Genomic DNA, 13,583 nt, shown 5'->3' with positions numbered 1-13,583 from the left:
CTGCCCCATCCCTGGAAGTATTCAAGGCCAGGCTGGATGGGGCCCTGAGAAACCTGGGATGGTGGAAGGTGTCCCTGCCCATGGCACAGGGCTGGAACTTTTAGGTCCTTTCCAACCCAAACCATTCTGGGATTCTATGATTCTATGAACAATACAGGGTTTTTTTGTGCTCGTGGACCTGGAGTAGCTCCCAGAAATTTCAGTATCATCTCCTCGTATTAGGTAGTGGAACTATCTTGGGCTGGTCATTAAACTTCTCTTAACCCCTTGTCAGCCCTTAGGTTCCAAAAAAGTCCCCTGAGCAAAAATATCTAACGGGACCTTTTGTTGTGTCCCAGGCTGTGTGTGTGAGTATGCTCTGCAGCATCACATTGGAACCCAGTCACTGTAAAACCGAAACCTTGTAGTTACATCTCCATCATTCTTCACCATCCCAAACCTCCCTTTGTCTAACTGCCAGCTCAGAAAATTCATCTAGCATCTAAATATCAGATCAGGTTCTTTTTCCTTTTTCTAGGTCAGTATCAGTGGCAATAAAAAAAAAAAAAAAGAAACCCTAGTAACTCTGGGGTTGGGTTTTTCCTGGGAAGGATTTCTGATGGTGTTTTCCTTTTTTTTTCTTTTCCTTTTTTCTGGATGTACATAGACAATATACTGCTAATATTTGACAGCTGTCTTGCCTTTGAACTGCTGACAGATGCAGGAAGTTGGGTTTAGCTAGTGCAATTAACTAGTGCAGCGTTCAGAACTCCCAGGATATTCCTGCTCTGTGAGGAAAGCAGTGTGTGGCTGCTGCCCTCAATTTCAGTATTGCCCTCCAACAGTGTGATGTGCCTTTTATTAGATTTGGGAAGTGCTGCAGAGCTCCAGTTGTTAGGATGGTTGTGAACCTGGGAACTGCTACAGAGTTCCAGCTGCCAGGATGGATGTGAACCTGGCTTTTCAGAGGGAGCTCACCTGGGGCTAGCGCCGGGCAGCGAGCGAGCACGAGGCTCTCTGGGCTCTCCTTGTAATTCCGGCCATAAATCCTTCATAGGTAGCCTGCAGTCACTGTCATTCAGGGAAGGAACCTCACCCTTGGACCCAGAAACCCGTCATCCAATACCTTTGTGACCTTGGGCAAACTACACACGGCCAGGGTCTTAGGCCGAAAGCAGGCAGATGATGCAGTGACACCATGAGGAGCAATTAGCTAACGCTTTTAAAAGGCTCCCAGGCAAACACCAGGGCACTGCTGGCTGTGTCCCAGGAACGGGTCTCACATAAAAGGGAGACACAAAAAAGAAGTGGAAAAAAAATAAGGAAGATGGGGAAGTAGAGCTTTCAGACATAAAAGCAGATGATTCATTCCAAGGAGTGGCACACACATTTTAACGGGATGAATGGCATGTGGTAAGAACCTCAGGGTCTCATGTGGGAGGAGGATGAGAAGGTTGGGAAGAGAAGAAAGGCAGGGCAGGAGCAGTAGGCAAGGGAAGAGGCGAACATCTGAACGGAGGGGCAGGGAGCAGCACAGGGGCGTTTTGATGGAGTGGTGAAAGGATCTGACAGAAGAAAAGCCTCAACCTGCTTCCTCCTCTCGCCACCAAAATGTTTGGATCTTTGTGCCAGCTACTCCTCCTCAGAGATGAGTAACGTGAGCTGCTTGGACCTCTTAATGAAAACAGCGTAGTCCTCATCCCCCAGCTCTTCCACTCCCCAAATATCCTCCCTACATCCTTTTGGCAGGCGGTGTAAGACTGGTGGGATGTAAAGTAACTCTGCCTTGTCATGTGTGAAAAGCTGGTCTTAACTGGGAAGCTGTTTATAGAAAGGTGTGAATGTGGTGAGACTCAAACATCGAGATCCCCATTCAGCTACAGAGGAGAGAAGAAATACTCTCAGTGCACCTCAGGGTTCTAACCTTGGAAACCCACTGCAAAGCACCGGGGCCTTTTAAGCCTCAGTGTTTCTATCTGTTCACATATTGAGATCCTCAAACACATCCATTTGCTTAAGAGAAGAGACTTGTAATGTTTCTTGCTCTCAGCTTTGTGTTAATTAGCCCTCACGGCATTTTTTAGCCTTTGTGGCACCTTCACTTGACAAATGCCCAGGGAAAGGGATCCTTCCTGCTGTTGTGAGGCAGATTTTGACCATTTTTTAAAAACTGCATCCAAACAAGAATTAGATCCTTCCCTACTTATTTTTCAGTGAAAAAATGGACAAAAACTGTCTCAGATATTCACAGTGGTTATGGCACTGACCTTGCACAAGGTACACACGCTCAGATTCCTGGCCTGAATGAAAAAGAGCAAAATCTCCTACTCGCGTCTCCTGGATCCCTGTGAGTGGATCTAAATCCAGGCCCTGAAATCAGCCTGCTGCTGCTGTGCTTGTCTGGCTCCATTGCAGAGAATTTAACTATTTATACACAGTGCTTTCATCCCAACAGGAGACTGAAACGGTGCCTCCAAAACCAGATCCCACAATGATGTGCTAACACCCTCTCAGATGCTGAAAAGTAGTTAATATTCCCAGGTTCTTCAAAATACTTACATAGAGTGAATTTAGGTCCTTAAGAGAAGGGTAATTTTGTTCATTGTCTCAGAATCCTTGAATCCGCAGGTTCCTCAGATTTTGGAGAAGTGGTGTGAACATTACCAACACAAAGAACTGCAATGAAGGCTGGAAATGGGAATTGCCACATCCGTCACAAGTGCACCACAATATCCTCCAGGCAGCCCAAGGCCAACCAGGGGATCAGAAACAAAGCCTGCAAACACATGGCTGGCCATGCTACCGATCCCTCTCCCTGTGTGTAAAGGTGCTCTACCATATTCAAAATTTTCTTTAGAGTAACTTTTCAGTAAGATTAGATTTATCTTTGATTAGTGTGTCTTTGAAAGGTCATGGAGAAAAGGAGCAATGGAGGAAAGCCAATGTCACTCCAGTCTTCCAAAAGGGCAAGACAGGCCAGCAGGCTGTGCTGCCATTCAGCCAGACCTGGACAGGCTGCAGGGGAACTCAGCGAAGTTCAACAAAAGCCAGTCCTGCACCTCAGGCAGAATAACCCCTTGCACCCATGCAGGTGAGGGGCTGACCTGCCAGAAGAGGCTCTGTGGAGGACAGAGCGCTGGCAGGAGCTGCCCAGAGAGGCTGTGGAGTCTCCTCCAGAGATGTTCAACTCTGCCTGGACATCACCATGTGCAACCTGCTCTGGGTGAACCTGCTTTTAGCAGGGGGTTGGACTAGGTGATCTCCAGAAGTCCCTTCCAACCCCAAACATTCTGTTACTTTGTGATCTGAGGAGTGCTGTCTGTGGGGGTTCACACGGCAGCTGCTATGGGAAAAGAATGCAAAGCTGTCAATTATTCACCTAGAACATATATTACTTGTCACTAATCTCCTTTCCAACCAATTTCCAAATTACTTTAATAAACCATCTTGCTCATTTACTAAATTATACTACTTAAAAATATTTACTTTTGATCAAAACCAAAAGAATACCCATATGACAGTGCAAATGAAGGCTAAACTCCATAAGCCTTCCTGTGTTGATGCAGGATTGATTTGAACCACTGGAAAAAGAAATGTGTACCTCTACAACTTTGACAGTCTCTTTATCTTGCTGGGTGATCCAGAGGCTTGATGATTTAGAATTTTGATAATGTAGTGGGATATAAACAAGGCTATTCAAACACACTTACTTGTTGTGTTTGCTTGGCATTGTCTTTGTAAAGACTTGCTTTGAGTTGAGGTATCCACTTGAGTAATTTCATTCATCCATGAAGGTTTACTACAATGAACAAGGCAGGCAGATTTTGGCATGGCCCAGCTTTTGTGCTTTGCTCTCTAGAAAGTTTTGTTCAGAAACTTGTTCAGACCCCCGGATCACCAGTTTTACTTAAGGAGTAGATTTTCAGGTGCCTGTTTTGTCTGAGGAACTTACCCAAGTACATTAAACTGAACTCTTGCTTCCTGCTCTGGTACTTACCTCTCCCTGGTGCACAGGACATGGCAACAGCTCTGTATGATGTTTAACTCAGTCGATGTCTTGCTCTAACATGACAGAGGTATGTGCTTGGGAGCACTCTCTTCTCCATCCTTACTAAGGGTTTGACTTCTGTTTAGGTACCAATGGTTAGCAATAACTTTGTTTATCCAATGAGCTGTGTGGCTCCCAAAGGCAGGTTCTTACCTCCACTCTCAGGCTGGCTGTTGCTAGTAGGGTCCCTTGGTGCTACTCAAGGTCCTGTGAGCGTCACCACTCTGGGCAGCTGTCCTCTCTGAGAGCCAGCCCTGGATGCCTCAGCAGGGTGGGAAAAGGAGTGGTGAGAGAGCTGAGCAGTCCCTTCCTTCCCCAGGGCCGTTCTGTTTGCCATGAGCTCGCTCTCAATGCACTGGGCTGGATACTAATGAATTAATACTCCCCTCTCCCCTGCACCAGCTTGCTGTATGCTGGGAATTACCTGATAGTGAGCAGGGGACTCAGCGACAGCCACAGCTGTTAGTCTGGCCCTGACAGGAACCAGCACCTTTCCATTGTGGGCTGACTTAAGGGAACAGCAGAAGTAAGACCGAGGCCTCGGCTGTTGTAAGGTGTGTCAGATTCCTGATAAATGTGTTGCTGCAATTTAACACAACTTTTCAGAGGGTGGCTATGCACACTCAGCCCTCGCTATTTTAAGGAAGCAACCCTGTCTCAACCACTTGTCACATTTAGCTATTTAACTTTGTTAACTACTTAGAGGTCACTGTGATGAAAAAGGTTATATGGGCTGAATTCCCAACTAGTTTCCAAGATGGTCCAGCCCTACAGCTGGGTTCTGGCAGCATCTTTGAAGAAAGAATGAGACATGTCTGTAACACAGAAATACTGCTCTTCTATCTCTTTGCCTTGGAAATCTTGTTTACTATCAGTTTGTCTTTTTTTTTGCATTGATTTTCCTCCCCTCACACTCTGATTAAGTGCTCTCCCCTTCCCCAAACTTACTGTCTGCAGTGCCTTTGGCCTGGGCTGGGTCTGGACAAGAACATGCTGAAACAGGCAGCCTGGCACTGCTGTTCTGCAGCATGTGAGCACAGAGAACTCCTGCCTCCTCCTCCTTCCACACGCACGCTACCTTGGAAGCAGATCCTGCAACATGTCCTGCTCAGCCAGGGGATCTGTGCAAGAGAAGGAGGGGAAGGGAAGGAAGGCTTCTAGTCTGCTCTGTGTAGGTTTCCTTTCCTGTGAGGCCTGGATAGGCTGCAGAATTACTGTCTCCCCTTTTGTGAGGATCCAAACCTCCCTACACTCCTGTACAGGGGTGTGAGCCCACAGCTCTCCCTGCAGGAACCAGAGCTTTAGCAGTTGGACTTCGCAGCACTGATCTCCAGCTCACTCACATCTGTCTTTTACCAATAATCTGTTAGGAAGAAAGAAGATGAAACTCCTGAAGCAATTTGGATCAATTCCTCAATGACTACAGTTAATTTTTTGACTAATGGTGTTTTCTTAAGATGGGTTATGTATAAAGTATGACTGCACAAATTTAAGAAGAAAGACAAGCCCTGAGAAGCATGAAGTAATTCTGTTTTCTGAGAGAACAGCCCAAGGAGATGATAAATTACCAAGGACTAATAGCTCACTGAAGAAAAAGTGAAGTTAATTGTAGACACAATGAACTCTGGATTTAATATACAGCCCTAGGAGATGTCACTTTTCTTCAATGTGTCCTGGGAACCCATTTTTAGAAAATAGAACCAATCTGATTACTTCAGGTATATGCATAGGGTATATTCAAGACCCAGGAAATGGTAATTTTCAGGCCCTGAAATATTGTGTTCCTTACTCACATTAAAGAGCGAATAAATGAAAGCACTGGGTTCCTTTCTGCTCCGAATAAACAGCCTCTTCTTGTGCACTCCTCAACAGAAAACAGTATTACGAAGCCACGAGGAGGCAGCAGATTAAAATATTTGTGCTATAAAAGAACAACCATTAAAAAAACTCCAAACCAGCCCCCAAACCCTGCCCCTCTCCCAAATCTTCAGCCTGATACGGAGGAAATGTGTTCTCCCAGCCCCCTGCTCATCATTTTGCTTTATCCACTGATCTCTTTTCTCTGCATACCTGAAATCGGTAGCAATTCCGCTGCTGTCAAGCAGCTTTATGCAGGAGCATGGTTAAAATAGAAATCAAACTGATTTCTGGAACAGCACTCACTGGAAAAAGTGAGCAAACAAAGTAGGTAAAAGCAACATGACAAAATATAAGACCTCCCCCAACAGAATAAACTGCTTCTGCTCCTTCTGGGGTTTACTGAAAAAATCCAGCCCCCTGAGCTCTCTACCAACTACTTTTTTTTTGTTTACAAAATGCCACCCAGGAAGAAGCACTGGAATTGTGACCAACCCAGGACAGGCTCTGGCTCCCTGCCACACCAATGCTGCTGCTCCAGCTACGCTGTCCTGGCCCCGGTCCAGCTCTGCATTCCCCGAACAAGGAAAGCTGCAAGTTGTTTCCTCTCCTTCGTCCTTCTTTTCTGTTGGTATAAAAGACTGTCCTCAATCGTGGCTCAGCATGGTTTAAGACAGCCTGAAATCACTACAGACATAGATGCATGTTTTTAAAATGGTGTGTTATTTTAAATCCTAATTATTTATAGATTTAATGCATTTCCTATTTCTATATGCATGTTTTTATATTACTACATATATTTTATGGTATTATATAGCATACAACAACTGCTCTTACAGAGTCTTGTGGCACAGGCTGAGCATATACATAAAACACAGCAAAGCAGCAACAGAAATGTTGGAACAACCTAAAACATTTCTAAATATGGCCCTACAAGCACAAGGTATGTGCAAAGCCCACCAACAGAGCAGAGCATGAGCAGTGTGCAAACGGCCCCCAGGAAAGGCACTTTGGAACTAACCCAAAGACAACCACAACAGCAAACACTCATATTTTCAAACTGAAAATTCAGCTCCTAAGAAAGTGCATCTCTGCCTCTGGTGTCTTAACTCAGACACTACATGTTTTCCGCTGCAAAGATCACAATTCATTGGGAAATTAAAACACAAGCACAATGTCAGCAGAAATCACAAATTTATTAATCCTTAAATATATCAATCATTTACCATTATGGCAAGAAATATGTACACTGTGTCCCATGGTAAACTGCAGTGTTCCAAAATGACAGAAGTGTATAATTCAGTTGTGGTGGAGAGAACAAATCACAATTTCCTCACGTCTTGGTGTGGAAGACAAACTTGGTCTACAGTAATACGTCAACACCACATGCTATGTTAGAAGTATAAAAAAACCACCCTACACCTAATTTGTTAATTTTAAATACAGTTATGCCACTTATAGCCGCTTCACAAAAAAAAAAAAAAAAGAAAAAAAGAAAAAAAAAAGAAAAGAAATTAATGAGAAAAAAAAATGAGGCCATTACTTTTTTCACAGATCCCATTGGCAGGTTAATATGGCTCAACACATTTATTGTAGATGCTTATTTTAAATATATATTGTTTAAAATCATGTAGTAATTATCAAAGAAGCTTAAGTCCATCTACCATACATCCACTAGTAACAACATCAACATGTTTAAGAACTGCTTTTGATTAGTAATCAACACAGAAGGGTGAAATGATACAAATTAGGAAGCTTTCCCATTTTAAAAAGTTCAGGCTGCCGAGTTGTAAATTTTGGACGGCTAAAAAGGACACTGAGATACCATGCACTGTACAGCGCTGCGGGGAGAAGAAGCCTGCTGCTAACAGAACCATGGGGAGAACAAGAGCAGCCCGGCCTGGGCTTTCCTGGAACAGTGGAAGGGAAGAAACCAAAATTCTTGTGAGGTTGTATTTTTACAGCAACGCGAGGGAAGGAGAACTAGTCCCTGTTGCAAGGCTTGAGTTCTACACTGCCAGCAGAGCGTTCCTCCCTCGGCCCGGATGCGGGACAAACCCGTCGGGATCGCCGGCCTCGACAGCGAACGCTGTCAGGGGAGCTTGAGAAGCCAAGAGCGGATGGAGGGGAAGCGCGGGGAGACACAAACCTGTGGTAAAGTGTTAGGGTCCCACGGAAAGCCGGTGTCTCCATAATTCATTTCCAGAGAAGCAACAGCAGCAGTATAATGTAAGTAAACTCTTCATACTTAGCTTTAAGGCCTAATATTTCTTGAATATATTAACCACACAGCTGGTCTATACATTAACCAAGATATTATATTTTTTAAAGCCTCCTTAAAAAATTTACAGTACATCCTAAAAGTGATAAAAATCTTTCTTTCCTTCCATTTTAATCCTCAAAAACTGCCTCTCAATTATCACTTAGTTCCTTACAATTTTTAGTTTTGCTTAATCAACCAACAGTGACTTTCAGTTAAGCAAAATAAAGCAAAAAGAACTCAAAAGGAAAATGGAAGCTGCTGACTCACCAGAACACTGACAATTAATTCTGGAGTGGCCAAACCAGCAAATGAGGAGATTTTTCCAGACTAATAAACTAAGAAGGCTCCAGCTGGTCCAAAGCCAAGATATTAACACTTTCACATTTATCAGTGATTTTGTCCGTCTAAGATAAAAATCTGTTTTACAGTAACGGAGCTGCCAGCATACATCCTAACCATTCCTACCAGAACCAAAGCAAAATCCTGGGACTTGGGAGAAAAGGAGGAGTCAAAAACCAGTTCTTAAAAAAAGAAGGTAAAATATACCTTTTCTTTTTTTTTTCTTTTTTTTTTAATAAACATGATAGATTTTAAAGTTGTCTGTCAAAACTTGGCATAAATGGAGCAAGTGACAAATGTACTGTGTGTCTACTGCTGTCCATCCAATATCTCTTTTCGTGTTTTACGCCTTGTTATTCTCTATTTGCATGGAACATCACCTTCATTGAAATGTTAACAGTGTACAGATGGAATATACAGCAACGTGGTGCATCACAAATGTGTTACATGAAGAACCTTCACAACTTCATGCACTCAGAAACATGCATGAAGAGAACAGGATGGCCAAGATGGTAATCGACCAGGTGCGTTGGGTACGGAAAATGCAAGAGCGGCACCGCTGATATTTTTAGCTAGGAGGAAGGAGAAAAAAACAGATTTCCATTACTGAGGTAACATCACCACCAGATAACAACACATGCTCAAGTGTTAGCCAGTGCTATTGAAAAAAAGCCACCTTCTCAAGATCACTTAACACCATACAGGGAAAAAAAACAAGGGAAAAAACCTCCAATCAGGAAAGGCATTCTTTTATTTTTCAAACCACTTTACAGACATTTTCCATCTTTACAAGATGCCAGAGAGGCTGTTAAAAAAGGAAACTGAGGCAGGAAGCCAGTGCCTTAAAGCATTCCCCCTTAAGTGCCTTAAGGGATTCCTTAAGGGAGGGAGGGTGGAATTCAGCCATGAATCTCAGTAACTTAACTTCCTCAGCATGGACATCGCAGGCACTGCCATGGACTGAGGCTCTCGTACAAAGATTGGACCAAGAGACAAGGAATAATCAGGTGTCATTCACATGCAAGACATGCCAGAGCCATACGCAGAGAGAGAAGGAACGGAAAGGAGCTGGAAGCAAGTATGCAGCTAAGTGAGGCTGTAGCACCATTTTTATTACCGTAGCATCTAGGGGCCGGAGCCGTGGTGGGATCCCTCTGCACTAGGCACTGCACAAACACAGAACAAACTCTTTACTCAGCATTCTGCTGGCTGGCACTGCACTTATACTAGCAAAGTATAAGAAGGTGTGAGCCATGATCAGGGAGGGAACGCCAGCCTCACTGAGGCTGAAGTCAGGTTAGGGAGTCGCTTTTAGGTCCACCAGCCCTTTGACTGCCCATACTGGGCAGGTGCACTCTCCAAGGACAAGCAGACACAGCTCTACAGAAACACTTTAGCCCAGGTCCCTAAGAACATGGATACAGAGAAGAATTCTACCGTCACTTCTATGACTCAGAGAGAAACAATGGATGAGACAGAAACCCAAGTTTGCCTCATCCAACTCACAGCAAAACTACGAATAAAATTTATTTATAAACTAGATACGTATTTGTGCTCATATTCTTTTCCAAGTAAGTCCTCTGCCACAAGAAAACATTTCCCTATATCTATAGCTACCAAAGAGCTCAATTCTATCCTTAGATTTATGCACACTCCTTCCTGCAATTCTGAAAACAAGGAAGCTACTGTGCTTGCAGCAACTGACTTAACATCATCTAGGATACCATGTCTGCAGAAGCAGATCGCAGCTATAATTGTTTTTGCAACTTTATTAGATTTGAGATTCATCTTCAGACATGATGAACAACATACTTTTTTATTATGGAAATGCCATTATTAACTACTGTGCATTGGTAAGAATTACGTAAGTAGCTGTAGACTGTAAGCATTTCAAATAAAGGAAGGATAAACTAGAACAATATGTTAATTAAGTTTCTTCTCTAGTTTTCCAAAATGGAGTTATTGCTGCTCTGACTGGGAAAAGCAAAGGTGAAATTTGAGACAGTGCAAAAGTCGTCAGGATGGGTTATAGAAGGTGATTCTAGCATGGTGCTACATGGGAATCTCCCAGTCAGACTTAAGAAGATGGGAAATAAAGAATATGCAAAAGAACTAAAAGAAGAATGACAATGTTTGTGCTGAAAGGTGAACTATCAGCCTAGAGAAGACTCACTAGTCCTGAGCACAAGCAGTAGGACCGATCTCACATAGCATACTGACACTTAGGTGGAAGGCACTATGAAAAGGAAACAGGAGCATTGTGCAAGAAGAACCAAATAACCTTGAGGGCCAGGTAATCCAGAAATACTACATGGAATAATAGGAAGTGCAAAGCTCTGTAAAAGTTTCTATGTACTCAGTGGTTGGAAATGAGAGCTGAGGATAAACAGGTGGCTGGCTTAGATGAGCTGCAGATGAGAAAAGCGCAAAAATCGTGCCAGAATAGAGCAGGGCAAAGAAAGACATTGTGCAATTAAGTAAAGCCCTGACCACAATTGGACAGAGGATTTCAGAAGAAGCCAAGCTAATGGAAAGGCAAACCCCAAACCAAAAAGACAGTAAGGAGATAAGGTAGCCAGGAAAATGGAGATCCTATCAGACAAAGCCATCTGAGGTAGCGCTGGCTATTTACCCTACAGAAGCAGAAGGTGGGAATGATGTGATCAGCCTTCCTACAAACCAGTTCATGTCTGCACATCTATCCAGTGCAGAAGAACAATGATAGCATAGAAGAACCAAGGATACACTGAAGATGACTAAATTTTAGACTGGAAAGTGAGGCCCCTAACCATCAGACCAATGATATTTCAGAATAGTGCTATGAGCAAGTCCAAAAACTTCTTCTGAATTCAAGATGAGAGCTGATTATGGGATTTATGTAATATTGTTGCCAGTGTGACATATCTAGGGCTATGTTGCTGTCTCAGGGAATCTCTCCTTAAGCCTGAGTCCAGCTCTAAGGCTGCTCTGTGACCCCTTAAGCTTGGACACCCCTCACAATGCTGAAATGTCCTCTCTGTCTGGCCTCATAGGCTTGGAACATTCACTGATACAGGAACTGCCCTGCAACCTCAAAAAAATTACTCAGTGGTAAATTTTCTTCTCGTTCCACCCCTGGCAGTCCCAGAAATCCTCACCTTTATTAGAGAGCACAAGCAGCCACAAAGAACCTCCTCAATACCTTCCCAAAAACACAAGTGGTGAAAAAAAAAAACCAAACGCAGAGGAAAAGACTGAATGATTCTCTAGTACAATTCGTGTCACTGGGCTGTAAACACTGACTGTTGAGGGTGCAGTGGGCCAGGTGAACCTGCTTCACTTGGGCTTTCTGGCTCTACACACACCCAGGTCAGATCCCTTGACAAACACTGCTTTACGAAAACCTCAAAGATTTACCTAACACTGCATTTCAAACAAGTGTAACTGCTCTTCCAATATTATCTGTTGAAACACTGGCAGTGCAGCTGGAATGTGAGAAACAAAGGACAATGCGGTTCCTGTTCCCATTGGTTTCACATTTTGAAATAAACCAGTTATCACTAAGTAATAAAATTTCTTTTTTCCTGAATAAAAAAATAATACAAAATCATCACTAAGGAGTTTAACACTTCATTCTACCGTATTTTTTACTTCATCAAGTATTCTTTCATAATAGGAGAACGGTGTTGCAAGAAGTAAAATACCAGAGATGAAGAAGTTCAAAGCATGAAATCTAAGCCCATATTATCCATGCCAGGAAATTCAGCCACTCTCCACATTAAGACACCTCACACAAATGGCATTGTATCCTACAGTGGGCTCACAACTGAGCGAAGCAAGGCCTGGACCAGTGCTGCCTAACTGGGAAACCATAAGTCAGTGATGTTTGGGCTCATTAGTGGAGGCTGTAGAAGAAGAAGGAAAGCCAAGGGCCTGCGCAGAACCTCCTGAGGAAGCCATGACTTTTTATCTTATTACTGCAACCCCGAGTGCGCTGTTATTAACCCTGATGACAGTGTGGCTCAAGGAATCTGTCACTGACTGACTCCGAGGGTGTGGCAGGGCCTGGATGAACAACAGAGAAATGCTGATGGGAGACATGCGAGGCTGTCCCACGGGGACGTCGAAACTGTCTGATGGGGAATACTCAGCAGTTACGCACGGAGACTGTGGGTAAGAGATAAGAACGTGAGAGGTACTGGGATGGCTCAGTTTACAAGGTAAATATGTAAACTGGCTCAAACCCAACTTGCAGCGAACATACTTAGGTCTGAGAAAGTAGAGGTGGCTGGAAATCACCCTAAATATTAGTCAAACTTCAGTTTTTCCCAATAGCGACACTTTTTTACTTGAAACTTTCTGGTCAGCTCTCACAGCTCCACATATCCTACTGCTTTTTATTCTTCCAGGTTTTCCAGCAATTCTCTTCCAGGTTTTCTAATCCTGTTTTGAGTGGCTTCTATCAAGCTTTCTCTACATTACAACACTTTTCTGCTTTTCAAGCTGTCAGTTCAGGGACCGAGTTGTATCGGTGGGCATCACAGTAGAAAACAACAACCAAAAAAGCGCATTGTTTTAAAAATCTTTGCACCAATACCATAACGCACACCAGTGGGTATTAATGCATAATAAACAACCACAAGAAAGGACACTACCAAGAGGACGGCTCACAGTTTTTAAGGCCCAAAGCAGCTACTGGACTATGTGGTGTGCCTAGGAGGTGGGAGCTGGTGGTGGAGCTGTTCCTTACTTGATGGGCACGGTGGGCGAGCCCGAGCGGTGGAAGTGCACGTTCTGCCACTTGCCGTCGCGCCGGTGCCACACGCGCGTCTCCTCGGACTGCATAGTCTTTGGCATGCCGCTGCCGTCCATGTACTGTGTCAGGCGGATGTACGCGATGCACGCTGCGTCCTCGCCCACCAGGTGCACGTGCGGGTTCAGGATAATCGTGTGGATCGGCTTGTTGCTTTTGGACAGAGCTACGAGACACACACACACACAGAGGCACGCATGGGAGAAATCACATTCGCTCGAAGTAAGCCAAAGGAACTCATGCCAACCCCTTTTACAAACAAAAAACTCAGGCTTAGCAGATACAAATTCATAATTAGTGTTAAA

At 43.9% G+C, this 13,583-nt stretch overlaps 1 protein-coding gene across 34 annotated transcripts in view; it reads right to left on the bottom strand.

Annotated features, from left to right (window-relative positions):
- Positions 1–7,061: 7,061 nt before the first annotated feature.
- Positions 7,062–13,583, bottom strand: part of CAMK2D (calcium/calmodulin dependent protein kinase II delta) — a 124,360-nt gene continuing 117,838 nt past the window's right edge. For 31 of the 34 annotated variants that reach the window (XM_048304375.1, XM_048304376.1, XM_048304380.1 and 28 more), the window contains 3 exons: positions 13,216–13,444; positions 9,604–9,652; positions 7,062–9,058 (listed from right to left, as the gene is read on the bottom strand). In XM_048304375.1, coding sequence (XP_048160332.1) covers positions 9,646–9,652; positions 13,216–13,444 — 236 coding nt within the window. In that variant the 3' untranslated portion in view covers positions 7,062–9,058; positions 9,604–9,645. Of the gene's footprint in view, positions 9,059–9,603; positions 9,653–13,211; positions 13,445–13,583 lie in introns of those variants that run through there. The other 3 variants (XM_048304378.1, XM_048304393.1, XM_048304377.1) reach the window with 2 other exon arrangements.

Source organism: Corvus hawaiiensis, chromosome 5, assembly GCF_020740725.1.
Source record: "Corvus hawaiiensis isolate bCorHaw1 chromosome 5, bCorHaw1.pri.cur, whole genome shotgun sequence".
Taxonomy (NCBI): Eukaryota; Metazoa; Chordata; class Aves; order Passeriformes; family Corvidae; genus Corvus; species Corvus hawaiiensis.
The sequence above is the reverse complement of the archived record's forward strand: the minus strand, read 5'-3'. Positions and strand labels throughout refer to the sequence as shown.